This window comes from Chiloscyllium plagiosum, unplaced genomic scaffold, assembly GCF_037043375.1.
Source record: "Chiloscyllium plagiosum isolate Xiang-an unplaced genomic scaffold, Cpla_swu_hap1 HiC_scaffold_15, whole genome shotgun sequence".
NCBI lineage: Eukaryota > Metazoa > Chordata > Chondrichthyes > Orectolobiformes > Hemiscylliidae > Chiloscyllium > Chiloscyllium plagiosum.
In genome coordinates, this window is record NW_028270153.1 from 15,084,011 (window position 1) to 15,110,659 (window position 26,649).

General features: G+C 46.7%; 2 protein-coding genes across 9 annotated transcripts in view; both read left to right on the top strand.

Annotated features, from left to right (window-relative positions):
- LOC122560264 (rho GTPase-activating protein 39) overlaps window positions 1-12,554 on the top strand; it is a 207,307-nt gene extending 194,753 nt beyond the window's left edge. For all 4 annotated transcript variants that reach the window (XM_043710784.2, XM_087994754.1, XM_043710785.2 and 1 more), the window contains exons 7-10: window positions 3,126-3,325; window positions 7,979-8,070; window positions 9,714-9,883; window positions 11,805-12,554. In XM_043710784.2, the coding sequence (XP_043566719.1) occupies window positions 3,126-3,325; window positions 7,979-8,070; window positions 9,714-9,883; window positions 11,805-11,999 (657 nt within the window). In that variant the 3' untranslated portion in view covers window positions 12,000-12,554. The remainder of the gene's footprint in view (window positions 1-3,125; window positions 3,326-7,978; window positions 8,071-9,713; window positions 9,884-11,804) is intronic.
- Window positions 12,555-25,549: 12,995 nt separating this feature from the next.
- Window positions 25,550-26,649, top strand: part of LOC122560263 (PHD finger protein 20) — a 93,222-nt gene continuing 92,122 nt past the window's right edge. For 4 of the 5 annotated variants that reach the window (XM_087994756.1, XM_087994758.1, XM_087994759.1 and 1 more), the window contains exon 1: window positions 25,551-25,771. The gene's annotated coding sequence lies outside the window, so the exon portion shown is untranslated. Of the gene's footprint in view, window positions 25,772-26,649 lie in introns of all 5 variants that reach the window. The other variant, XM_087994760.1, reaches the window with a different exon arrangement.

Genomic DNA, 26,649 nt, shown 5'->3' on the forward strand with positions numbered 1-26,649 from the left:
AGTTTCCTTCTTCAATCCAAAGATGTGCAAGTTGGGATTGGCCATGGGAAATTACCCATTGTGTCCAGGGATATGCAGGTTAGGGTGGAATGGCAGTGGGAAATTACCCATCATGTCCTGGGATGTGCAGGTTAGATATATTGGCCATGGGAAACATGGGGTTACGCAAGGATAGGGTGGGGAAACGAGGCTGGGTGGGCTATTTTTCGGAGTGTCAGTGTGGACTTGATGGACCAAATGGCCTGCTTGCACACTGTAGGGATTCTATGATTCTACCCAACATTTTACCTGTGTGGAGTTCTCAGCATAACCTCGCTGCTCCCTGGAAGTACATTCCATACACATACCACCCTCTGTGCGAAAAAGCTGCCCCTTTTATATCTTTCCCCCCCCCCCCCCCACCCTAAGCCTATGCCCTCCAATTCTGGATTCCCCCACCCCAGAGAAAACAACTTACCATGCCCCTCGTGGTCTTATAAACCTCTATCAGGTCACATCTCAGCCTCAGACGCTCCAGGGAAAACAGCTCCAGCCTGTTCAGCCTCTTCCCATAGCTCAAATCCTCCAACCCTGGCAATATCCTTGGAAATCTTTCTTCCACAAATAAGGAGACACGGTGGCACAGTGGTTAGCACTGTTGACTCACAGCACCAGAGACCTGGGTTCAATTCCTGCCTCAGGCAACTGTCTGTGTGAAGTTTGCACATTCTCCCCGTGTCTGCGTGGGTTTGCTCCGGTTTCCTCCCATAGTCCAAAAATGTGCAGGTTAGGTGAATTGGCCGGGCTAAATTGCCCGTAGTGTAAGGTGTAGGGGAATGGGTCTGGGTGGGTTGCTCTTCGGAGGGTCATTGTGGATTTGTTGGGCCGAAGGGCCTGCTTCCACACTATAGGGAATCTAATCTATTTTAAAGGAGACCATAACCGTGGGAATAGTGAGAGTGATGTGGAAAGTCTTCATAGAATTCAAAGTTTGTGCAAAGATTTGTAGCTCGGGTGCTCATTGTTGTGGTTCTGTTCGCTGAGCTGGAAGTTTTTGTTGCAAACGTTTCGTCCCCTGGCTAGGCGACATCATCAGTGCTTGGGAGCCTCCTGCGAAGCGCTTCTTTGATGTTTCCTCCGGTGTTTATAGTGGTCTGTCCCTGCCGCTTCCAGTTGTCACTTTCAGCTGTCCGCTGTAGTGGTTGGTATATTGGGTCCAGATCGATGTGTTTGTTGATGGAGTTTGTGGATGAATGCCATGCCTCTATGAATTCCCTGGCTGTTCTCTGTCTGGCTTGCCCTATGATAGTAGTGTTGTCCCAGTCGAATTCATGTTGCTTGTTGTCTGCATGTGTGGCTACTAAGGATAGCTGGTCGTGTCGTTTCGTGGCTAGTTGATGTTCATGTATGCGGATTGTTAGCTGTCTTCCTGTTTGTCCTATATAGTGTTTTGTGCAGTCCTTTCATGGTATTTTGTACACTACATTAGTTTTGCTCATGTTGGGTATCGGGTCCTTCGTTCTGGTGAGTTGTTGTCTGAGCGTGGCTGTTGGTTAAGAGAAAGACTACGGAACGAGGACATACCACAACCAAAAGGACTAGCCACACTACCATACATCAGGAGCATCTCGGAACTGACAGCCAGACAACTGCGACCCCTAGGACTCATAACGGCACACAATCCAACAGCCACGCTCAGACAACAACTCACCAGAACGAAAGACCCGATACCCAACATGAGCAAAACTAATGTAGTGTACAAAATACCATGCAAGGACTGCACAAAACACTATATAGGACAAACAGGAAGACAGCTAACAATCCGCATACATGAACATCAACTAGCCACGAAACGACACGACCAGCTATCCTTAGTAGCCACACATGCAGACAACAAGCAACACGAATTCGACTGGGACAACACTACTATCATAGGGCAAGCCAGACAGAGAACAGCCAGGGAATTCCTAGAGGCATGGCATTCATCCACAAACTCCATCAACAAACACATCGACCTGGACCCAATATACCAACCACTACAGCGGACAGCTGAAACTGACAACCGGAAGCGGCAGGGACAGACCACTATAAACACCGGAGGAAACATCAAAGAAGCGCTTCGCAGGAGGCTCCCAAGCACTGATGATGTTGCCTAGCCAGGGGACGAAACGTTTGCAACAAAAACTTCCAGCTCTTCATAGAATCCCTACAGTGTGGAAACAGGCCATTCAGCCCAGCAAGTCCACACTGACCCTCTGAAGAGTATCCCACCCAGACCCAACCCCTTATCCTGTTACTCTACATTTCCTCCTGACTACTGCACCTAACCTACAGATCTCTGAAGACTATGGGGCAATTGTGTCATTATCTGAGGAATAGAAGCATGATATGATGGAAGGGAGAGTGGATAAAATAGGACAACAAAGCCAAGGGAGAAAAATGTTTTTTGGTTTATATTTCCTTTATTTGTTCGAGGGGTGTTGGGGCCACTAACTGGGCCAGCATCCCTAATTGCCCTTTGAGAAGGGGGCGGGTTGCTGTCTTGTTGAACCTTTGTACTCCTTAAGGTGTAGGGACACCCATGATGCTCTTGAGGAGGGAGTTAACCCAGTGACAGTGAAGGAACCAAAAGACATCGCAGCAGACGTAGGCCATTCAGCCCATCGATTCTGTTCTGCCATTCAATGGAATCATAGCTGATCTGAAATGCCTGTCTCTCTCTGTTGTCAATGAACGTAATGACCAGCCTTACCATCCCTCTGCAGTAAAGGATTCCACAGATTCACTATCTGTGTCGTAAATGTCTGCCCCCTTATTCTGAGAATATACCTTCTGATGCTAGACTCTCCCACAAAGGGAAGCAACCTTTCTCTGTGTGTTTATAGTTTGTCTGAGGTGATGTCGTTTGTGAGGCTTGAAGAGGAACTTGCAGCTGGTGATGTTCACATGGTTTTGCTGCCCTTGTCCCTCAAGGTGATAGAGGTTGGGGCTTTGCAAGGCGCTGTCAGAGGTAGATTAGTGAGTTATTGTAGTACACCTTGTAGTTAGAACGTGCCGTTGTGTGTCAGTGATGAAGAGAGTTAATGTTCAACAGAGTGGACAGGGGACTCTGAGCCGGATTGAAATGTGCTTTCCTTGATCAACAGGGGCTTAGGAAACCGACCATTGAGGAGATCCATCATGCGAAAAATGCCATCCTCACGCCCTCCATGTTTGGCAGCTCTTTGGAAGAGATTATGGAAAGGCAACGCGAACGCTACCCAGAGAGAAAACTGCCCTGGGTTCAAACCCAGCTCTCCAATAAAGTCTTGGCACTGGGAGGGGCGCAGGTTGAAGGCATCTTCAGGTAAGAGTTTGTGTTTGTTCACCATGACCATATGGGTGAAGATAGGGTTGTTGCCTGTGCAGATCCTCTAGACTCATAGAGTCATGGAGATGTACAGCATGGAAACAGACCCTTCGGTCCAACTCGTCCATGCCGACCAGATATCCCAATCCAATCTCGTTCCACCTGCCAGCACCCGGCCCATATCCCTCCAAACCCTTCCTATTCATATACCCTACATAAAACATGATAGGTTCCAATGCAAGAGGACCCCATTGACTGTCCCAAGAACCTTTGCAGAGTTTATGACACTCTGCAGCTGATACCCTATTCCCATGAAGAAGTGTCTGCTGGCTCTTAGTCTTCTTGAAGACCAGTGGCTGTCTGTACCTGATAAAACACTGTGCTCTTACCACAGCCGGTCTTCGGGTGGAATCAGAAATGCTGAAAGTTCCTCAGCACAATATGGGGAGGGGGAGTGGAGGTGGCTATGCTGCAGGAGGGAGGGGGGCGCTGCACTGTTGTGGGGAGGGGGTGACTGTGTTGGAGGTGGGTGTCAGTAGGGGAGTGGGGAGGCTCTGCTGCTGGGGTGCCTGGTGTTTAGGGATGTGCCACACAATAAACAGGCTGTGAGCAACAAAGAAACATGAGAGGGAACTTTACAATATGGCACAGTGCCATGCGAAGTTTGCACACACTCCCCGTGTCTGCGTGGGTTTCCTCCGGGTGCTCCGGTTTCCTCCCACAATCCAAAGATCTGCAGGTTAGGTGGATTGGCCATGGGAAATGCAGGGTTACAGGGATAGTGGGGTGGGTCTGTGTGGGATACTGTTTGGAGGGTCAGTGTGGACACAATGGGCCGAGTGGCCTGCTTGCGCTCTGTAGGGATTCTTTGATTCTCTGTTCTCCTTGGACTGAGATGGTGCATTTACGTCTGGAGAAGGGTCCCACTGGATTTGAAACGTTAACTCTGCTTTCTCTCCTCTGCTCAGACCTGCTGAGTGTCTCCAGCAAGTTCTCTTGTGGGAGTGAATTTATTTATTGTGTGTTTGACCATGTATTAAGGACTCCGCGGGAGTGAATTTTCTTTCCCCGTTACAGTTTTGTGCTTGGCTCAGTTACATACAGATGTCCTGTTTTCTCTTTATTCCCATCCTCTCCGACCCCTCTTTGACGCACTGCTACAAGCTGAGTTTGTCCTGAGCCGCTGACTGGTTTCAGTGGTTGCTATGTTGTGTGGAGCTCCAGGATTTTTGGCGGGGGTGGGGGAGGGGAGTTTGCTTGCCGTTCTTACAATTCGTTCTGCTGCTCCCTTCCCACTCTCTGTTCTCCATGAGATTTCAGGAGCATCCCACAGCCCGAGGTGCGGACTGTGTACAGAGCAGCCTGTTCTGTCAGCCACCTTGTCAGTCACTGATTACATCAAGGCCCTTTGCAAACAATGAGGATTCTCTCAGTCCTTTCAGTACAGGATCTGGACGTCATGTTGAGGTTGTACAGGACATTGGTGAGGCCTCTTCTGGAATGCTCTGTCCAGTTCTGGCCACTCAGTTATCGGAAGGATATTGTTAAGCTGGAGAGGGTCCAGAAGAGATTTACCAGGATGGTGCCGGGTATGGAAAGTTTGCGTTATAATGAAAGGCTGGATAGGCTGGGACTTCTTTCACTGGAGCGTAGGAGGTTGAGAGGCGACTTGACAGAAGTTTATAAAATCATGAGGAGTATAGATAACGTTAATGGTGGTGTTAATGATGGGGAATTTCAAGACCGGGCCACATTTTTAAGGTGAGAGGAGAGAGATTTAAAAAAGACGTGAGGGGCAAATTTTTACACAGAGGGTGGTTCGCTTGTGGACTGAACTTCCTGAGGACCTGGTGGATGTGGGGACACTTACAGTGTTTGAATGACATTAGGATACGGTTTGCTCGCTGAGCTGGGAGGTTCATTTTCAGGCGTTTCATCACCATCCTATCCCCCATTACTGACACCATAGTTGAGATTACTTACAGTGTGGAAACAGGCCCTTCAGCCCAACAAGTCCACACCGACCTGCCGAAGAGCAACCCACCCGGATCCATTCCCCTAACACTATGGGCAATTTAGCACGGCCAATTCACCGGACCTGCACATTTTTGGACTAGGGGAGGAAAGCGGAGCACCCGGAGGAAACCCACGCAGACACGGGGAGAAAGTGCAAACTCCACACAGACAGTTGCCTGAGGCGGGAATTGAACCTGGGTCTCTGGCACTGTGAGGCAGCAGTGCTAACCACTGCTGCCATAGTATGGTGACGGAACGTCTGAAAACGTACCTTCCAGCTCAGCGAGCAAACCTACATCCAGAACCTCAACCTGAGCTACAAATCTTCTCAAAACTCGCTTAACATTTGGATAAGTACACAACTAGGAAATGTTTAGAGGGATGTGGGCCGGGGCAGGCAAGTGGGACGAGTTGAGTTTGGGATTATGAGTTCCATGGACTGGTTTCCATGCTGTAGGACTCTGGGACTGTCTACCCCTCATCCAGTCCCTTGGAGCTGATTATAGTCTTTCCCCCTCCCGCTGTTTCTCCCCCACCCCCTGCCAAAAGATCGTGACTCCAGCTGAACTCCGCAGGATGAATGCACTGTCGAAATGAATTGCAAAGGGGTGCAGAAAGGGGCTGGGACTTAGTGGGTTGCTCTTTGAGAGGGATAGCTTGGACACAGAGGGCAGAGTGGCCTTCTGTTTTATGTTTCTAACTGCCTAACCTCTGCATTTCAGCTTCACGCTCGGCCAACCCTGTTGAACCCGTGCCCGCGGTGATTTGTCCTCATTTCCCAGTAGGTTTCCCTCTGGAAGCATTCCCCGTGCTCACTGCCAGATAATGTGGGCTTTGATTGTGTCTTTAACAGAGGGAGACAGGAAACAATTGGTCTCCCTTTGATGTCTTTCCTTCCTTCTCCTCCACCACTCCTAGTGAGAATCGAGGGGAAAACCATTAACTGAAGGAGTCACAGTTACTCACCTCCATTCTGTGTTCCAGATGAGTTCCATTATGGTGGTGTTTGAAGTCTCACTTGTTTATTTGTAGATGGTGAAAGCACTTGGTGCACACTCACTGTTTCCCTTTGACTGCACTCTGCTGAGGTTTCCATCTACAATGTTTAATTTTAGCCGTCGGTGACCTGGGTTGGAAGCTCGCAAATGACTTGAGAAGCTCCCATTCCTGACACCACCCACCCACCCACTGCACCCTGTCCTCAAACCCCCATCTATCCCTGACACTACCCACCCACCCACTGCACCCTGTCCTTAATCCCTCACCCATCCCCGACACCATCCACCCACTGCACCCTGCCCCCAATCGCTCACCCATTCCTGACACCACCCACCCACCCACTGCACCCTGTCCTCAATACCCCACCCACCACCCGTCCACTGCAACAGCCTTAGTCTTCTCACTCTTGCCTTGCGCAGTCTGCCGATAGGTCAGCTTTTTGGTCTTTCTGTTAAATGTGAGCTGCATTTGCAAAACCAACATCTGTAGCCTGTCCCCAGCTGCCCTTGAACTGAGTGGCTTACTCGATCATTTCAAGGGGGCAGTGAAAGATCTGGGTCTGGAGTCACGTGTAGGCCAGACGGGGTAAGGATGGCAGATACCTTCCCTGAAGAGCTTTAGTGATTGACAAATAAAACCCGAAAGGACTCTGGATGCAGTAAATCAAAAACCAAAATTGAAGTTGCTAGAAAAGCTCAGCAGGTCTGGCCACATCTATGAGGAGAAATCAGAGTTCATGTTTCAGGTCCGGTGACCCTTCCTCAGAAGTTCTGATGAGGTGATCAGTGATTGGCATTGTTTCTGAGGTTAGATTTCAGTTAAATATCTTAATTAATTGAACTTCCACTCCATCAGACACCGTGGAGTGCATGTACCTAGAGTATAAGCCTGACCCTCCGGGGTCTGAGTGCCTTTATCACTGTGCCACCATCTCTCCTCAAACAGCTCATTGAAAGTTCCACATGCCCTTACCCTCCCAGCCTGATCTGCTGTCCCGTGCTCTCTAACTGGCCACCTACACCATAAGCTGAAACCACAAAACGGCGTGTTTCTGTGTCTTAGGTCACAGGTAAAAAACACTTTCGCTCTTTTAGGGTCTGCTGTCTGGAATCCTTTATCCCCTCCCCCATATCCTCATCCTCACTCCCCTTCTCCCCACCATTTGCCTGAGCTAACTTCAGGATATGCGTTAGGCCCGTTCTTGTCTTCAGAGTCTGTCAGCTTATTTGTTGATGCAACTTCTCCAACAGGGTGATGGATATTGAATTGTGAGTCTGCCTACAGCACATGGACTGCAGCAGTTCAGGAAGGCTTCTCCCTGCTACCATCTCAAGGGCAATTAGGGATGGGGGGGGATTAGGAACAATAAATGCTGGGCCCACCCGGTGACACCTATGAGGGAATACAAAACCACCCTCTTGATGAGTGATGGTTGGCTCAGTGATTTGTGCAAACATGTGGAAAGTAATGGGTTTTTGTTTACTTCTGTGCAAAAATGTGGAATTAAGTGGCCGTCTGGAAGATGGCAGGGTTTGAAGAAAAAACCCAAAAAACTACAGATGCTGGACGTGTGGGGTTTTTTTTTCCCCAAATCCTGACTGGAAGCTGACTGAATTGCTGTTCTTTCTGTTTCAGAGTGCCTGGGGACATTGATGAAGTGAATGCCCTCAAACTCCAGGTTGACCAGTGGAGGATCCCAGAGAACCTTGCTGACCCTCATATACCAGGTAAATGCATTTGTCGCTCAGGATTGGAAAGGGGGTGAGGAACGGGTTTGAAGGGCTGAATGGCCACCTTTTGTTCCCGGTATTTATCTCTGAGTTGAACACATCCTGTGCAACTGCCTGAATCAAGTCATTTCCAGTAGAGCCAAAGGTTTAGGTGCCTGTAATTTAGTGAACAGAATTTAGACCTTCCAATAATAGACCTTTCCTAAAGCCTTTCCTAAAGTAGCCTGCAATTCTTTATTTACATTGTGCACGTGCAACCTCTTGTGGTAGAAGAGGGTACTGCGTATCCAGTTTTTATTCCAAGTTCAGTCACATATTGGAGAAATAGAGGTTGTGCACTCCAATGTTTTTCTTCTCTCTTCACAGGTGCTGCCTGACCTTTGATTATATTTAGCATTTTGCATTGTTTGCATTATTTCCTTGTCATGTTAATTAGCAACACTCCCTCACCTAAGATGACACTCCAGTCCACTCCTGAGGGAGTGCTGCTCTGTTGGATGTGCTGTCTTTCAGAGAATGTGTTAAACTGAGGCTCCATCAGCCTGTTGGGGTGCAAATAAAAGACAGCCCGCAGTTAGTGTCGGAGCAGTTAGCCAATGTTTATTCTCCGAACACCGGAAGCAGACAGACTGGCCGTTATCATGTTGTTTGTGTACTGTGTATGAATTGGGTATTTCCCGTACCAACATTAGACTGCTATGGTAATATATCCCCAGACGCTCCAGTTTAATGCTTTAAGGACATGGTGACATTTAAATTCAATGAATACAATCCCGGAGTTTTGGGCTCTTAGGGTGCAATGGTAGCGTTCACTAACTCAGAGCCAGGAGACCTAGATTCAAGTCCCACCTACTCCACAGAGGTGTGTAATAATGTCGCTGAAATAGATGTTTCAAAATGTCTGAATTCTAAGACTGGTCTCAGCGATGGCCAGAGCAATCATCATCGATTATTGTAAAAACTCATCTGGTTCACAAAAGCCTTTTCGGGAGAAAAGCTCTTCACTGTGGTGCAGAATGGGCTGTTCTTGGCCATAAGGGCCAGCCAATGAAAGGAGAAATCAAAGTGTTGTGTTACCTGAAGAGCACTTGGTCCTTTTGGAGGATGGGAAAAAGTTCCTGAATTGGATCGTGACAGCAAACTGAATGTAAATAATTTTAGGTATTTTGGACACACCACAGAAACACAGGAAGGCATTTTTTATTTTCTGATGCAGGACTGCTTTGTGAGCACCCTACCTGGCCTCACACAGGGTCATACAGCACGGAAACAGACCCTTCGGTCCAACCAGGCCATGCCGAAAGTAATCCAAAACTCGATTAGTCCCACTGCCTGCTAAACCGTTCCTATTCATGGACTTATCCAGATGCCTTTTAAACGTTGTAACTGTGCCCACATCCACTACTTCCTCAGGAAGGTCATTCCACACACGAACCACCCTCTGTGTAAAAAGACTTGCCTCTCATTGTCTTTTTTTAAATCGTTCTCCTCTCACTTCCAAAACGAGCCCCCTAGTCTTGAAATCCCCCATCCTGGGGGAAAAAACACCTACCGTTAATGCTGTCCGTACCCCTCATTATTTTACAAGGGGCATTTTCCTTTTCTCATTGGGCCTGTGTATTTTCATTGTCCCCCTGCAGCCTCACTCCTGAAACTGTGGTACCGAGAGCTGGAGGAACCGCTGATCCCTCAGAAGTTTTATCTGCAGTGTGTGAACAACTACGAGAATCCAGAAGCTGCTGTTGCTGTGGTTGCTTCTCTGCCTGAAATAAATCGCCTCGTCCTTGGTTACCTCATCCACTTTTTACAGGTGAGTATGCCTGGGTGGTCAGGGATTGGCCACGTTACCCATCGCTCCTTGGCTTTGAGAGATGTGCAGGTCAGGTGGATCAGCCATGGGAAATGCAGGGGCAGGGGGTTGTCCTGGGTGGGATGCTCCTGTTCGGAGGGTTGGTGTAGACTGGATGGGCCAAATGGCCTCTATCTGCACTAAGGATTCTATGATATGGAGAGCCACACTGTGTAAACAAACACTCTAGATTAATCTACCGTGTTTAAGACTGGCTGCAGGTTAGTGAGAAAATAGCCAGGGAGTGGGAGTAACTGGACAGCTCTATCGAGGGGGTTGGAGTAGAGGAGTAGGGAGGTCTTTCTGCGACTGTACAAGGTGCTGGTGAGACCATTCCTGGAGTACTGTGAGCTGTTACTTTATTTAAGGTAAGATGTCATTTCATTGGAGGCAGTTCTGGGAAGGTTCACGAGGATGATCCCTGGGGTGGAGAGATTGTCTTATGAGCAAATGCTTAAACAGGTTGGGACTCTACTCCATGCAGTTTAGAAGAATGAGAGGTGATCTCATTGAAACATTTTGGATTCTTAAGGGACTTGACAGGGTCAATGCTGAGAGGATGTTTCCCCTCATGGGACAGTCGAGGACCAGAGGGCAGAGTCTCAGAATAAAGAGGCGCCGATTTCCGACTGGGATCAGGAAGAATTTCCTCCGTCTGGGGGTTGAGAATCTTTGGAACTCCTTGCCACAAATAGCTGGGCGGGGGAGTTGGGGGGGGGGACCAGAGACAGAGTCCTTGTGCATATTTCAGGCTGAGATAGATTCTTGATCAGTTGGGGAATCACGGATTACAGGGAAAGGGCAGGAAAGTGGATGTGAGGAATGTCGGATCAGCCATGATCCTTCCCCTATCTCCTCTGGTCTTCTTGAAGGACCAAGACAGGCTCAATGGGCCAAATGGCCTTCTCCTGTGCTTTAAGTGCTGCACCAGGCACTGGGGAATGGATACAGTATCCATAACTTTTCATTCCTCTATGTTTGGACATGGATGGCTGTGTTTAAGACAACTGGTGGAGGTGGAGGGACAACAGAAGTAGTAGGAAACAAAACAGGGGGCAGCGTTTACATTCACATATGGGAAAGGCTGTCGGTGAAGGTTGGATTGTAACTTTCCAGGGCATTGATAAATCCTGCAGGGAAACGTTTTTATAGAGGGCTAAAGGGAAAAATGCAGATGGGGTATCTGGCTAACTGGAAGTCTCTACCAGAGAACATGCATATGTGTGATGGGCCGAAGGACCTCCTCTTGTGCTGTGTTCTTCTGAATATAATTCTGTCACCTGCATTGGCAGCATCTGCCCTCTCCTGTTCGGTCTGCCAGCCTCCGGCACTCCTATTGCCCCTCCAGGTTCAGGAGCTCTCATGCCCCTCTTAACTGGGTGAAACTTTGGTAGATAGCTTCATAATGGGCATCCACCCCCTCTCACATCTTGAGTGGAATCCCATAAGCCCAGATCCCTGATCTTCAGACTGGATCCCTTCAGGCAGCCTCAGAAAGAAGCCAGTGAGATCTTTCTCGGATGAAGTTTATTAACAACTGGGTCTTAATATCCTTGAAAGGACCTGTGTTTCTGACTCTGACACTGATTTTCCCAGACACCTTTATACATGGGAAAGCTCATTTTTATCCTAAGAACACAATGCACCTGAAACCACGCGACCAGGCAGTCCCTGGCAGGAGCATCCTTGGCTTTTCTGGGCCCTTTATCTGCAGTTGATTAAATCGAGGAGACACGGGTTAGTTCAGTCCACAGAGTGCGTGGGATAAGTGAAAATAAAAAGCCACAGCTTCCCTTTGCTGTCACGAAACAAAATGCTTAAGAATTGGCGTTCTGAAAGGAGAGGTGAGCTGTTAACTTTTCTTTTCTCCTCTCTGAAACAGATTTTTGCACAGCCAATCAACGTGAGCAAAACCAAGATGGACGTCAACAACCTCGCCATGGTGATGGCTCCAAACTGCCTGCGCTGCCAGTCCGACGACCCCCGGATTATTTTTGAGAACACGCGGAAGGAGATGTCCTTCATCCGCCTGCTCATCGTGCATCTAGACACGAGCTTTGTCAAAGAAGAGTTGTGAGAGATCAGAGGTTCTGGACAGTGGGCCCGAGCGGCGAGCTCTTGTCGGCCTCTTGCCGCGGTCCCTTTGATGGTGTGGTGCGTGCGTTTGTACTCGGTTCTGCCTGCTTTCCGGTGACTGGACAATCACTCGTTGACAAAGAAATGTTGCCTCAAACCAGTCCCTGGAACAGTGACCACGCAGATCCATCCGTTTGTGCTATTGAGTCCAAGTCATGTTTCCCTGTGTCAATGGTGCAGACCAAAGGCGAGGGAGACGCTGGGGCTTACTGTGTCTGAGATGTTATGCATGCAGTTTGTGTTCTCAAAACCTTGCGCCAATGATGATAATTCAAGTCTAATAGTTTGCGTGTGTGAGTGTAATTCTCTTTTTTTTTGCACTGGTCAGAGTTAAAAAGGTGCCTCATGACAGAGATAACCAAGCCATTGGTTGGATTGGGTTATCATTGCTCCTCATCCCCACCTTGCATTATCCAGCAGCTACTGCAATATTCCACCTTCCACTGCGTAGTAATGGAGGGAGGCGCAATAACATTGAGACTTTGTGGGGGGTGGGGGGGGGAAGAAAAGGCAGTTAGGGGAGACAGGAAAGCTCTCAATCTGAATTGTTGTGTGACTGAGCATCGAAAACAGTGAGGGGAGCTGGGAGTGGCTGTGTATGTGTGACTTTTTATTTTGTTTTCTTTTGTAGGAAAGAAAACGCACACTTTCAATAGACATTAACAAAGGTGTATGTGTGTCTTTTTTTCCTCTTGAACAAAGCGAGACATTTGCTTGTTTTAGTTTTAAAAAAAAAGCCCTCTTCCCTTTCCAGTGCCCTGTACTAATACTGAGCTCTGACTGTGATTGTTCAGGAGGGAATCCTCACAGCACGGTTGTAAAACTCCAGCTGATGTTTCAAATGCCTTGGTCGCTGATGATGTCATTGAGTGATTGAGTTTTTCAGTTGATATTGTTCTAGGAATTTTTTTATATTTAAATTCATCTGTATGATGCGGGTATTGCTGGTTAGGACAGTGTTTATTGTCCAGGAGAACATTGTGGTGAGCTGCCCTCTTAAACCACTGCAGTCCTTGGGGTGTAAGCAAAGGAAAGTCAATTAGTGTCCTCCCGATATTCAGCCACAACAGAGGGCATTTTCAACGGCATGTGGCAGACAGTGACTCTGCTGCATGCGAATGCATGTCAAAGTGCATTCCATATTTGATTTTTATTGAATCAGTTTCCCAGCTTGGCCCAGTCCCGGGGGAGTTCATCACATGTCCAGCGGCATGTACTCTCATTTTCAGCTGATGGACAATCCCCACTTCATCATCAATACCCTCGGAATTCAGGGATTTGCAACTTTTTACAGCTAACTGCGTAACTAGCCTTCAGTTCACGGCAGTACGAGATTCTGAAACTGAAACGTGCTGCCTGTGTGAAATTGCTATGACAATCAGGGGGCTAATGATGTAATACCGAGTGAACCATACTAGAGTTTCAAAAGGCCTTTCTTTTTTATTTATGATCAAAGTACCTGGGAAGCGATGCGAGTGTTTGTCTTGAAGGCTAATTATTTCACTTCTTGATTTTCTGCTGGTAGACTGGTTGGAGTCTCACTGGAAACAGAACAGCCATCAATGTCTCTTGTTGCCAGAATATATGGCTGCAGAAAAAAAAAATAACCTTAGCCCCATAACCCACAGGAGTCTTCAACGATGCGATTGATGGCTTGGAGTCTAAAACTATAATAAAACAAACATGCTCGGAGATTGCAGAAATCTCATATGAGGCTTCCACAGCCCCATCGTGACATTCAAATTGGATTTAGTAATTAAGGGGAACAAAGGCCCAGTGAACGTGGACATTTGCTTCGAATTAGCTCTCAACTTCAGGCACATTTTCAAATTTAATCATTGCCACTTGAAACTGAATTAATTTACATTTTGATAACTGGATATCTTAATTTTACAATTAAGGATGAACAAAAGCCATTATTAAATAGATTAACTGGTATGAGGCCCTGCTTGATCCATTGAATTTATGTTTAATGTAATAAGGAATGTTATTATTTTTAGTATCCAGTTGACTTTGAGAAGGCCAGATGGTGCAGTCTATGCTCCTGCACGTCCATTATAACCATTTGTCCCTCGTTCTCTCCACACCTGGGTTGAGTGGGTGAAGTGATCCAGTTTGTACCCAGTCCCATGGGCACTCAACATGACCAGGTCTTGAGGAGGTATGAATGGTTCTGAGATGGGGTCGTGCCAATTTAGTGCCTGTTCACTCTCTTGCCTTTCTGTCTAGTTTCTGTATTGGACTACTCGGGGTATACAGTGGAATTATACTCCTGAAGCTGGTCTTTTCCATGCAAGATTTGAAAGCAAAATGTGAGCTTCTCATGAGCTTGCATTGAGGCTTGGTAATTTCTCCCATTTGAAATTAAGCTTGGACGGTACACAGCACTTACCTGCTAATCTGGCTGTGATCACTCTCTCGGGTTGAGAAACTGTTTAGCCCTTGGAAAGGCTAAGTCAAATCCAAACTCTTCCCCCTCCTCCCCTCCCCATTCACCGTTGAGTGTTTATTGCTATTTTTCTGCAGTATAACTAGGCCAGTTTTACTAAACTATGGTTTCCTGTCTTCTTGATTGTGGCTGATCATGTGGCAGCTGTCCAATTTTTTTTGTAATTATTATTTTTAGAATGTGGTTCGTTGCTGAAATGCAAATATCTGTCTTGTGCCTAAAACATCTGTGGATGAGGGCTCGTTCTCTGAAATTGTGTTGTAAGTTTTGAGTTCACTTGTTAGTTCCAACTCCAAGGTGTTGCTTTCAGATTTGGAAAATCGGAAGACGATTAAAAATTGTACACTCAGATCTGAACAGATAGGTTCTGATATTCCACATAAACAGTTGCTTTCTGTTTTAAGATGAGGCTGAGTGAGACATTATCTTTGTTATCACTTCCTCACTAAGGTATTCTAGACCAGAAGCTAATGCTGTGAGGTACCATCAATATGACAGAGGAGAAAGTGAGGACTGCAGATGCTGGAGATCAGAGCTGAAAATGTGTTGCTGGAAAAGCGCAGCAGGTCAGGCAGCATCCAAGGAACAGGAGAATTGACGTTTCGGGCAAAAATTATGCCCGAAACGTCGATTCTCCTGTTCCTTGGATGCTGCCTGACCTGCTGCGCTTTTCCAGCAACACATTTTCAGCATCAATATGACAGATCCCATTTAAGAATGAGGTCATATTACGTTCACTGAAGTTGCTGATCAATTGTATTGCAAATGCAAGAGTGCCAAATTTCAAAGGATCACAGCAAGATAATTTGGTATTCTTGCATTTGTTCAGATGGATGCAAGACAAAATGCGTTGGCATTGTGTGTGTCTCTCTCTTTCCCGCCTTCCCGCTCTCTCTGTCTCTGTCTCTCTCCTCACAAACTCATTCTCTCACACCCACTCTCTCTGCCTCTCTCTCTCTCTTTCACACACACACACATTCGGCCTCTTTCTCTCTCTCCTCCATCGCTCTCTTACACCTACTTACTCTCTCTTTCTCACACTCACATGTCAACACACTCTCTCTCTCTCTCTCTCTCTCTCTCACTCTACAGCAATATTTAAGTTCTGTGCTACCAAGTGACTCTATGTTGCAAATATTTAATTTTGAAATCAGTTGCCTACAAGTGGCCTGGTTCTGAGGCCTTGCCAATTAAACCTATGCCTTAACAGGAGAATGATTAAAAGTTGACCAATCTGATAATGCTGCTAAAACTTTAATTCAAACATTTCTCACCCCTTCCACCGCCCACCAATCTAGTTTATCTGGTTAAAGGTTTAACGTATGATATTTCTTTTGCCTGTAATTTCTGTGGTTTTCCCTCCCACATTCGCCCGAGGCTAATGTTGATCTCGGCCGCAGAGTCTAGTTTCAGCAGTTGTTAAGATGTCCTATTTTTATAATAAAAAAGATAGCTTTTCCAAAAAACATCTTTCTGAATTGCAGCTTGCTCTATTTATATATTCCTCTTAAGTTTATATTTCTGCTATATAACTGTACAAAATATATTTTAGAATTGTTCTTCACATAAAGGAGTGTGTGGTCTAACCTTCAGTGAGAGGATGCGTTATCTAGAAGGGAAAGTGTCTGTATAATTATGTACAATTAAACATTGATGATTATTACAGTTGTGCAGCTAATTATCCTGGTAGAGCATCTTTTTTATCTTTTGCCAGACTGTACACTTTTGTTAGCAGAAGGTATTTTACCTCCTCCCCTTTCTCATCCACCCTCGTTACTCCCTACATTCTTGTTACTCCCCAAGAACTTGTTACCGCCAATGCCCCTGTTACTCCCCGCGACCCTATTACTCCCCGTGACCATGTTACTCCCCACGCCCCTTTTCTCCCAGTGCCCTTCTTACTCCCAATGCCCCTGTTACTCCCTGTGCCCATTACTCCCCACGACTCTGTTATCCCAATGCCACATTACTCCCTGTGCCCATTACTCCCCACGACCCTGTTATCCCAATCCACATTACTCCTCGCAAACCTGTTACTCCCCACGCCCGTTACTCTCTCTGTGCCCCATTATCCTGCCCCTATTTGACCCCCATCCTGACCCTCATCACACCCCAGCTGGAAGCCTTTTCTATCCCTGGGGCTGAATGATCTACCCCTACACCTTGTGTTAAGGGGGGGGGGGTGGGTCAGGCATGAGCCCACAGCATCTAAACACTGGTGTAACACGGCGCCATATGGAAGCCTGATGACAGATTGACCAACCATGGACGTTTTCTTCAGTGCCCCCTAACCTTCCCACTTTCCCTGGAAAGATCCATTTCCCGCTGACCCATGCATTGAAATCGAGTGGATCAAGATACCTCACAGTTTTGCCCTCCCAGTGACCTACTAGGCCAAAACCACCTGCCATTGCTATGTAGAGCCATGCAGAATTGAATCTCCCCTGTTTGGTTGCTCTTGTGGGTGGCATTCACTGCCTTGGAGTCAGGTTAGTGGATTGAGCACAGCAATTAGCCTTAGTGGTCCTAGGCCAGAGAAGTGGGGGGGGGGGAGTCAGCCTTTTACTCCTGGCTCTGATTGAGTAAGCCCCACTAGAGGTGTGCATGTGTAAGACGCTGGTTCAGGACTGGTCTCGATAGTCTCTGTAGCTGAATAGCTTCCAAGGCTGAGGAACTTCCTTGCCATTGCCCATGGCGTGAGCCAAAAAGAGCAAGGTACCAAGGAAAGGTCGCTTTCCTTTGAATCATCAACATGGTCCCCACCCTTTGCCAGGCGGGAGTTGGTGCTTTTAGGATTGGAGTAAATCAAAACTCCGTCAATGCCCTTTTAAAATGTCTCATTGCACCGTTGGTGGGAACTAAAGCAGGCCAGGCAAACGGCCACATAGTTTAAGGGTGAGATTATTTGTATAATACACCTCGCTGACTGAAGAACCTTTCTGGGTCTTTGTGCTGCCTCGTGCATTCTGCCGTTTTATCTTGGTGAAGGGTGGAATTTTAACTCGGGCAGGGCTGGAATATCTACGGGATCAGATGGATGGTTATTTCCCAGCCCACTGATTGGGCGAGTGTTAACAGTCTCCCCATCTGTCAGGGAACTGAAGGGATCAGGTGAAGTGTCAATTACAGCTAGCCTGCTTCCAGTCTGTGCGGAAGGTAACATTAAATGTAAATTTAAGATTGCCATCTAATTTCTCGGCTGAGGATCTTAGTTAAAATCAGGCCCACCCCACTCCCCATGTTGCTGACTTTATGCCCCCTTTGATTATGTAAAGTAATTCAATTCTGTGGAGGTACTAAACTGACAATAATTTACATTAATTTTTATGTTCCTGCACATAATACAATATCTGGTATTACACTACTGGAAATTTGTAAATATAGTTTTGTTTAAATATTTCTGTACAAATACAAAGGATTCTTTGTGATGGACAAAATTCCCCCAAAATTGGTGCTGGGGAAAATTAAAGTCACTGAAAATAAGCAGATGGCTTGAATAACAATAGAGTTAAAATTAAACCTCAGAATATCCAGGTGGTGGGAATACACATAGCCATTGTAGCTTTAAAGAATAAAAAACCTCATTTATTCATTTTCTTTCCATTTCCCCACCAGGTATTTACTTAAATATCAGTTGTACAGTCTGAAGGGAGGTTGAATATGGCTTAAATAATAAACTCAATGTGGAATTGACTTTCTGAATGAGTAAATGGGGAAAGGGATTTGCCTGTGTGTGCATTGTATGGAAGACTGTCTTATTAAAAGCAAAACCAAATATGTAACCACTCTTGAATCTGTTTCTTTTTTGTACATTGTGCCGTCTGAAATATGCATTAGTGTTAATGTGTAAAACTGTGTTGTAAACTTCCCTGTAAACATTGCTGTTCATGTTTTGTTTTATTTTAATTGTTTTCTTTGCACTTGGCTTCTCCTTCATGCTGTGATATGTTAATGCTTTTTGACAGGTTGTATAAAAGCAGAATAATTTTTTTGTGTACACTGGATGTTTCTTTCCGCAACAGAAATGTAAATAAAAACTGCAAAATTCTGACCTTAAAAGATCTTGAATGTTTGCTGTTGTGAGAGTCCAACGTTTACAGTTAGAGCATTAATGTTCACAAATGGAAATGTGTGTACACTAACCATAAACAAATACTGCTGTTGTTAAATGTCCAAAATAAATGACTCTTCATTTTGAATTTTTCCATGTATTTTTTTCATGGGTGGCATGGTGGCTCAGTGGTTAGCGCTGCTGCCTCACAGCACCAGGGACCCAGGTTTGATTCCAGCCTCAGGCGACTGTGTGGAGTTTGCACATTATTCCCAGTGTCTGCGTGGGTTTCCTCCGGGTGCTCTGGATTCCTCCCACAGTCCAAAGATGTGCGGGTCAGGTGAATTGGCCATGCTAAATTGCCCATAATTTTAGGTACATTAGTCAGAGGGAAATGGGTCTGGGTGGGTTACTCTTCAGAGGGTTGGTATGGACTTATTGGGCCGAAGGGCCTGTTTCCACACTGTAGGGAATCTAATCTAATTAGTAAGTGCTGCGGAACCAACCTCTGCCACCTGAACAGTTGAAATAGAGAACATGCATCAGTGCTGCTTTCTACTCTGTTAATTTTGTTTTAACTTGTACCTTATCAACCTACATTCTTGATAAACCAGTAAAAGAATCTACCGTGATGTTAGAGTATTTAAGGTATAATCGCGATGTGTATCCAAACTAGCTACTGTATCAATTACACAGTGTATTTTTACACTGATTTCAAGAAGTTCATGTTTTGACATCGATTTTGTTTTTGAGGATGTTGGTTTGTCGAAGTTTTGCTTGGTCAGGGTTTAGTGCGGTTGGCGTTATCTCTTGATCAACCTGAATATTTGATCAGCCAGCACACTCCTGCTCCGGTAGGTGCTGGTTAATAAAAGTTTGCTGTACACAGGTTACACAGGCCCTGATGGAACACTCAGTCCTCCTTTCTGCTCTAATATAAACATTCAACAAGTTTGACAGCTGGAGGGGAATCTTTCTCTTTAGATATTTTAAATCTGCTCACAGCTGTTATAACACACCTCTGGAGGAGGTAGGATTTAATCTAGGGCCTCCTGACTGAAAGTTTGGGACACTACCACTGTGCTACACCAGCCCCTCTGTCCCCCTTTTCATTCAGGGACTAAAGTTCAATTTGGTTAAAAGTGGTACAGAATGGCTGGCTCACTGGTGCAGTACTGGGGGAGGATCAAAGGTCTTCAAGGCTTGATGTATTCCTTGTTAGAGCACGCATACAAGTTTGCGAGAACACAACCCACCGTGTACATAAGTTCCATCAGTGCTTCCTGTCAATTGCAAATAGAGGATTTACTTGGTCAATTATTAGTCTCTGGGACCAGATCAGTTGAGAGGAAGGGAATTCCAGCTAAGTCATTTAAGGAAAAATAATTTCAGACCATTGATATTGATGATGATGGGAAGTGCTGACAGTATGATTAGATTAGATTCTCTACAGTGTGAAAGCAGGCCCTTCGGCCCAACCAGTCCACACCGACCCTCCGAAGGGTAACCTACCCAGAACCATTTCCCTCTGACTAATGTACCTAACACTATGGGCAATTTAGAATGGCTAATTCACCTGACCTGCACATCTTTGGACTGTGGGAGGAAACCCACACAGACACGAGGAGAATGTGCAAACTCCACACAGACAGTCGCCCGAAGCTAGAATCGAACCGGGGACCCTGGCATTGTGAGGCAGCAGTGCTAACCACAGTCCCGCCCCATTAGTTATAGGCTCAAACTGGACAGAGCATTGCCCTATGAGGACAGATCTTAGGTGACAGAGGATTGAGCTGAGCTGGGCAGAAACACTCACTTTAAAATCAGAAGATTGAAGAAAGGGAGGAATTTGGTGACAATCTAATCATTAGGGAAGTGATACAGAGCAGACTGATAGGACTGTGGGTTCATTAGTCATTGGGTCCTGATGGATTCAATCCTAGAGTCTTAGAGGATGTTGCTAATGAGGTAGCAGATGCATTGGCATTAATTTTTAAAAAATTAAGATTCTGGAAAGGTTCCATCATGACAGGAAATAATAATGAACAGCAAAAGTAACTCTATTCAAGAAGGGTGTGGGGGTGGAGAACAGTAAACTACAGGCCAGTATTACTTAAATGGAAAATTAATTCAGATTTCCAGGTGCAGAGGGCTGTAAGTGTTCAAGTTCATAAGTCACAAAAAGTTGCAATGCAGGAATAGAAAGTGATTAAGAAATCTCATGAAATGCTTTTGTTTATTAGGAAATATATTGAATATAAAAGTAAGGAGATTACACCTGACTAAAACAGGGCATTGATGAGACCACATCTTGAATACTGTGCACAGTTTTGATCTCCTTCTTTGAAGATGGTTCAGAGGAGGTTTACGAGATTGAGACCCCCGATGAGTGTGAGGTATCCTCTGAGGAAAGTTTGGACAGATAGGAATTGTTTGCACTGGGGTTTGGAAGAGTAAGGAGTGACCCAACTGAAGTTTCAAGATCCTGAACAACTTTGACAAGGTGCAAGTGAAAAGATTAGATTCCCTACAGTATGGAAACAGGCCCTTCAGCTCAACAAGTCCACACCGACCCTCCGAAGAGTAATCCACCCAGACCCATTTTCCCCCTAACTAATGCACCTTACACTATGGGCAATTTAGCACAGCCAATTCACCTGGCCTGCACATCTTTGGGCTGTGGGAGAAAACCGATACAGACATGGAGAGGATGGGCAAACTCCACAAAGGCAGTGACCTGAGGGTGGAATTGAGCCCAGGTCCCTGGCGCCGTGAGGCAACAGTGCTAAACTCTGACCCACCGTGCCACCCCTAGGGGATGTATCCTCTTGTGGGTAGACTAGGGGGCACTGTTTTAGTACTCGGTGTCATCCTTTTTGAACAGTGATGAGGAGACACTTTCGCAGGTGAGTCTGGAATTGTTTGCCTCAGAATGTGGCGGAGGTGGAGTCAGTGAATATTTTAAAGGCAGAGGTAGGTGAATATTTTAAAGGCAGAGAAAGGAAGATTTTGATTTTCGGCAAGAAAATCAAAAGTTATCAGAGATAGGAATGCGAGTTAGAATACAACAGTTCAGCCATAGACTTATTGAATGGCAGCGTAAACTCCAAGGGCTGAATGGCCTAACTCATGTGTTTGTAGGTTTTCAAACATAAATACGGTGCATCATTCTCCTCAGTCAGGCAATCAAAACCTTCCTTTCATCTTGACCAGTCAAACGACTGAGACATCCTGTCAGGGAAACTTTAGAATATTCCTATGCCCTCAACCTCCAACTATATTTACTTACAATCAAAAGGTACAATCCCAAATTATAAGAGTATTTAGGGGAGGCAATGGCCCAGTGGAATTATTGCTGGACTGTTAATCCAGAGACCCAGGTAACGTTCTGTGACACAAGTTCAAATCCCACCACAGCAGATGGTGGAATTTGAATTCAATAAACACGTAGAATTTAGAGTCTAATGCTGACCATAAAACCATAGCCAATTGTTGGTAAAATCCTATCTAGTTCACTAATGTCCTTTAGGGAAGGAAATTGTCATCCTTACCTGGTCTGGCCTACATGTGACTCCAGAGACACAGCAATGTGGTTGACTCTGAACTGCCCTCTGGGCAATTAGGGATGGGCAATAGCCAGCACCACCCTCATTTCATGAATGAATTTTAAAACAACCCAAACCCTCATAAATAAAAAAGAATCTCTTATCTGTATAAATGACCTGACAGGATGCCATAGATTTAGTGTAACTTCAGTCTTTAACTCTATATCCCTAAAATTAAACCCACTGGTCTGTTTGCATGATAATTGCTTTGCTCACCAGTGATGCTGCCTTTTAGTGAGTATTCTCCTCTTTCTATGAATATTGTGGGGAGGGATTCCTCCCCTTTCTCAAACAGTGTTTGATAGTCTAGACTGGAGCACACTTCATAAACTGGAATTTGAAATGAGTGAGCAGTTAAGAAACAGTGAACACACCTTGGAGTGAATGAAGTTAAAAATCACACAACACCAGGTTATAGTCCAACAGGTTTAATTGGAAGCACTAGCTTTCGGAGCGTCGCTCCTTCATCAGGTGGTTGTGTGAATGAGTTGCTCTTCATTGATTCCTTGAGATCTCAACTCACCTTGCAACACTGGGTTTGTGCTAAAGCAAATGGATTATCTATTGCTGAGAATTTTGAAATATTGAATAAGTTAAACAAGAACCGAGTTGAATTTAAGTAGAATTTATCTGAGGGCACCTTAAAAGTGGACTTTGAACTGCTTTGACTATTCTGCTGATGTGAATTATTTTATTTGTTAATGGGATGTGGGTGTTGCTGGCTAGGCCAGTATTTCACAGAATCACAGAATTGTACCAGTGCAGAAAGAATGAATAAATTAAAAGGTATATTAACATTTGGTCCCTTCCCCTCCCTTGCCAACTTTCGTCAGGGACGATTCCCTTCAGGACACCCTAGTCCACTCCACCTCCACATCCAACACCTCCCCATGGCACACTCCCATGCCATTGCAGTAGGTGTAACTCCTGCCCAGTTACTCCACCCCTCCTCACTATCCAGGCCCCACATACCCCTTCCAGGTGCAGCAGCGATTTCCCTGCACTTCACTCCAACTAACCTCCTCCATTTGCGGTTCACAATGTGGTCTCCTCCACACTGGGGAGAGGAAATGCAGGATGAGTGACCATTTTGGGGAAACACCCATGTTCTCTCGGAGTTTCCTGTTGCCTGCCACTTTAACGCACCACTCTGTTCCGTGGCTGGTATCATTGTCTCAGGCTTGCTGCAGGGCTCCAGTGAAGCTCAGCGCAAACTGGAAGAACAACACCTCATTTTCCACTTGGGGACCTGCAGCCTTCAGGACTTAATATCAAATTCAATAATTTTTGTGTCTCCTAAAACCTTTACCCATCCCTGAACCTAGGCCCTGTCATGATATGGGCTGCCTTATCTACTCACTGTCCCCGTTATCAGATTTTCTCCTTCCTTGACATATGAACATCCATCTTCAGTCTGCATGTCTTTTTCTCTCTCTCTCTCTCTCTGGGCTCAGTCTTCACTTATCCTGTCACTCCTTCCCCATTCACCTCATCCCCTGACTTCAGCATATTTACCACCTTTTCAAATCTGCTACTAGTTCCGAAGAAGAAATGCTGACTCTGTTTTCCCTTCACGGATGCTGCCAGAGCTGCTGAGTTGTTTATAGAAATCATAGAATCCCTACAGTGCGGAAACAGGCCATTCAGCCCATCAAATCCACACCAAGCCTCCAAATAGCAACCCACTCAGACTCACCTCCCCACCACACCCCTCCCCATCCCAACCTATCTAAGCAACCCTGTATTCCCCATGGCTAATCTACCTAACCTACACATCCCTGGACACTACGAAACGTCTCCTGCTTGTCCACCTATATGTATACACAGACATAGAGTTGTCATGTATATACATGAAAAGTCATGTGTATACATGGATTATACGCATGTGTGCACATGTATACACATGACTGTTCATGGATACAGACGTGTATACACAGACATGCATATACACCGACACAGACATTCCTATACACTGACAGTCATGTGTGTACATGGACAGAAATGCGTATACATGGACACTAACACGCCTATACGTAGACAGTCATGTGTATACACGGGCACTGACATCCGTATACACAGACATTCATGTGTATACATGGACATTGCCATGCCTATACTCACACAGACATGCCTATACACAGACATTCACATATATACACAGACACAGACATGTGTATAAACAGTCATGCGTATACACAGGCACTGACATGTGTATATACAGTCATGCGTATACACGGACACTGACATGTGTATATACAGTCATGCGTATACACGGACACTGACATGTGTATATACAGTCATGCGTATACACGGACACTGACATGTGTATATACAGTCATGCGTATACACGGACACTGACATGTGTATATACAGTCATGCGTATACACGGACACTGACATGTGTATATACAGTCATGCGTATACACGGACACTGACATGTGTATCTACAGTCATGCGTATACACGGACACTGACATGTGTATCTACAGTCATGCGTATACACGGACACTGACATGTGTATATACAGTCATGCATATACAGACACTGCCGTGTGTATATACAGTCATGCGTATACACAGACACTGACGTGTGTATATACAGTCATGCGTATACACAGACACTGACGTGTGTATATACAGTCAAGCATATACACAGACACTGACGTGTGTATATACAGGCAGTCAAGCGTATACATCGACACTGACTTGTGTATATATGGGCAGTCAAGCGTATACATGGATACTGACGTGTGTATATACACAGGCAGTCGTGTGTATACACAGACACTGACGTGTATATACATCCAATCATGTGCATACACGGGCACTGATATGCGTATACACAGACATTCATGTGTATACACAGACACTGATGTGTATATATAGTCAGTCATGTGTATACACGTCATTGACATGTGTGGACATGAACACACGTTTATTGAAGACACGTGTCTCTTCTGGCACATGGTAACCCTCTCCATTTCCTTGTATCAACCTCTTGGTACGTGCGCGTGCGTGAAGGCAGCGGCCGGTTCCGGTGACGTGGGTGGGCTAGCAGCCGGGAGGACGGGCTGAAGGGCCTGCCCGGGCTTTGGGGGGGGGACGAGGAGCAGGGTGCCCGGCCGCGCACGCGCGCGCTGAGGGGGTGGAGAGGGGAGTCTCGGCGCGGTGTCCGCGAGGCGGGTGCACCCAACCCTGCTTCCCCCTGACCGGCGGCGCGCCCTGGCCAATGGGCAGCGCGGGATTGGCGGCGCCGGCCAATGAGAGTCAGTGGGCGTGGCCTGCTCGGCCCCCCCCCTCCAGTGTTCGGTTGAGGCGCGGGGTCCGTGGCCGGGTTGTTGTTGTTTTCAAATCCGAAAAATAACAAGAAAATAAAACCCCCCCGAGGCCGCAGCCCCCCCCCCCCAAACCGCGGGCACTTTGCAAGCCGCCTCCCTTTGCATCGCCTCGAATGCAGCCGGAGCCGGAGCCCTGCCTTTGGATGCGATCTCGGAGAAGCCGGGAGAGAGCGATAATCAGGTTTTTAATCTTCTCGGGAGTTTGAAGGCAGCAGGAGGTGAAATAATAAAAAAAGGAGTCGTCACAGCTTCGAGCAGCATGGACACGGCGAGGTGAGAGTGACTAACGGGGTCAATATTACCCCCTCCCAGGGGCTCCCGGGGATGGGGAGGGGGGGGGAGAGAGGGGACAGGGTCCTGCCCCCGGGGGGGGCGGGGGGCAAGAAGGAGCCCTCTCCCCGGGGGGCGGCGGCGGCGGCGGCGGCGGCGGGACAGTGAAGCCACCCGCCCCCAAGGACCGAAGCCGCCGGCCAATTGCCGCTGCATTTGGAGGGAGCCCCTTTTTCGGGCGTGGGGGCTGGGGGGAGCTGGCCCCGGCTGATCGATGGTGGATGGACTGATCGAGCGACCGGTGATTGGTTGATTGGCTCGGGGTTTGTTACATTCTCAATGATACACCGAGCGTCATCGGCAACGTCACAGAGAGAGTGATACACTGGCGCCGAGCGCGGGAATTGAGCTCGCACTCCGTTCCTCCCCCTGAGTACACACCTTCCTGGTAAATACCCCATCCCCGGGTACACACTCCCTCCCCACCCCCCCCCGGTACACACCTTCCTGGTAAATACACCATCCCCGGGTACACACTCCCTACCCCCCCCCGGTACACACCTTCCTGGTAAATACCCCATCCCCTCCGGGTACAGACTGCCTCCCATCCCCGGGTACACTCCTTCCTGGTAAATATCCTACCCCCCAGGTACACACATTCCTGGCAAATACCCCATTCCCCCCGGGTACACATTCCCTACCCCTCCCCCCGGGTACACACCTTCCTGGTAAATACCCCATCCCTGGGTGTACACCTTCCTGGTAAATATCCTACCCCCTGGGTACACACCTTCCTGGCAAATATCCTACTCCCCCCGGGTACAAACTCCCTACCCACCCACCGGGTACACACCTTCCTGGTAAATACCCCATCCCCGGGT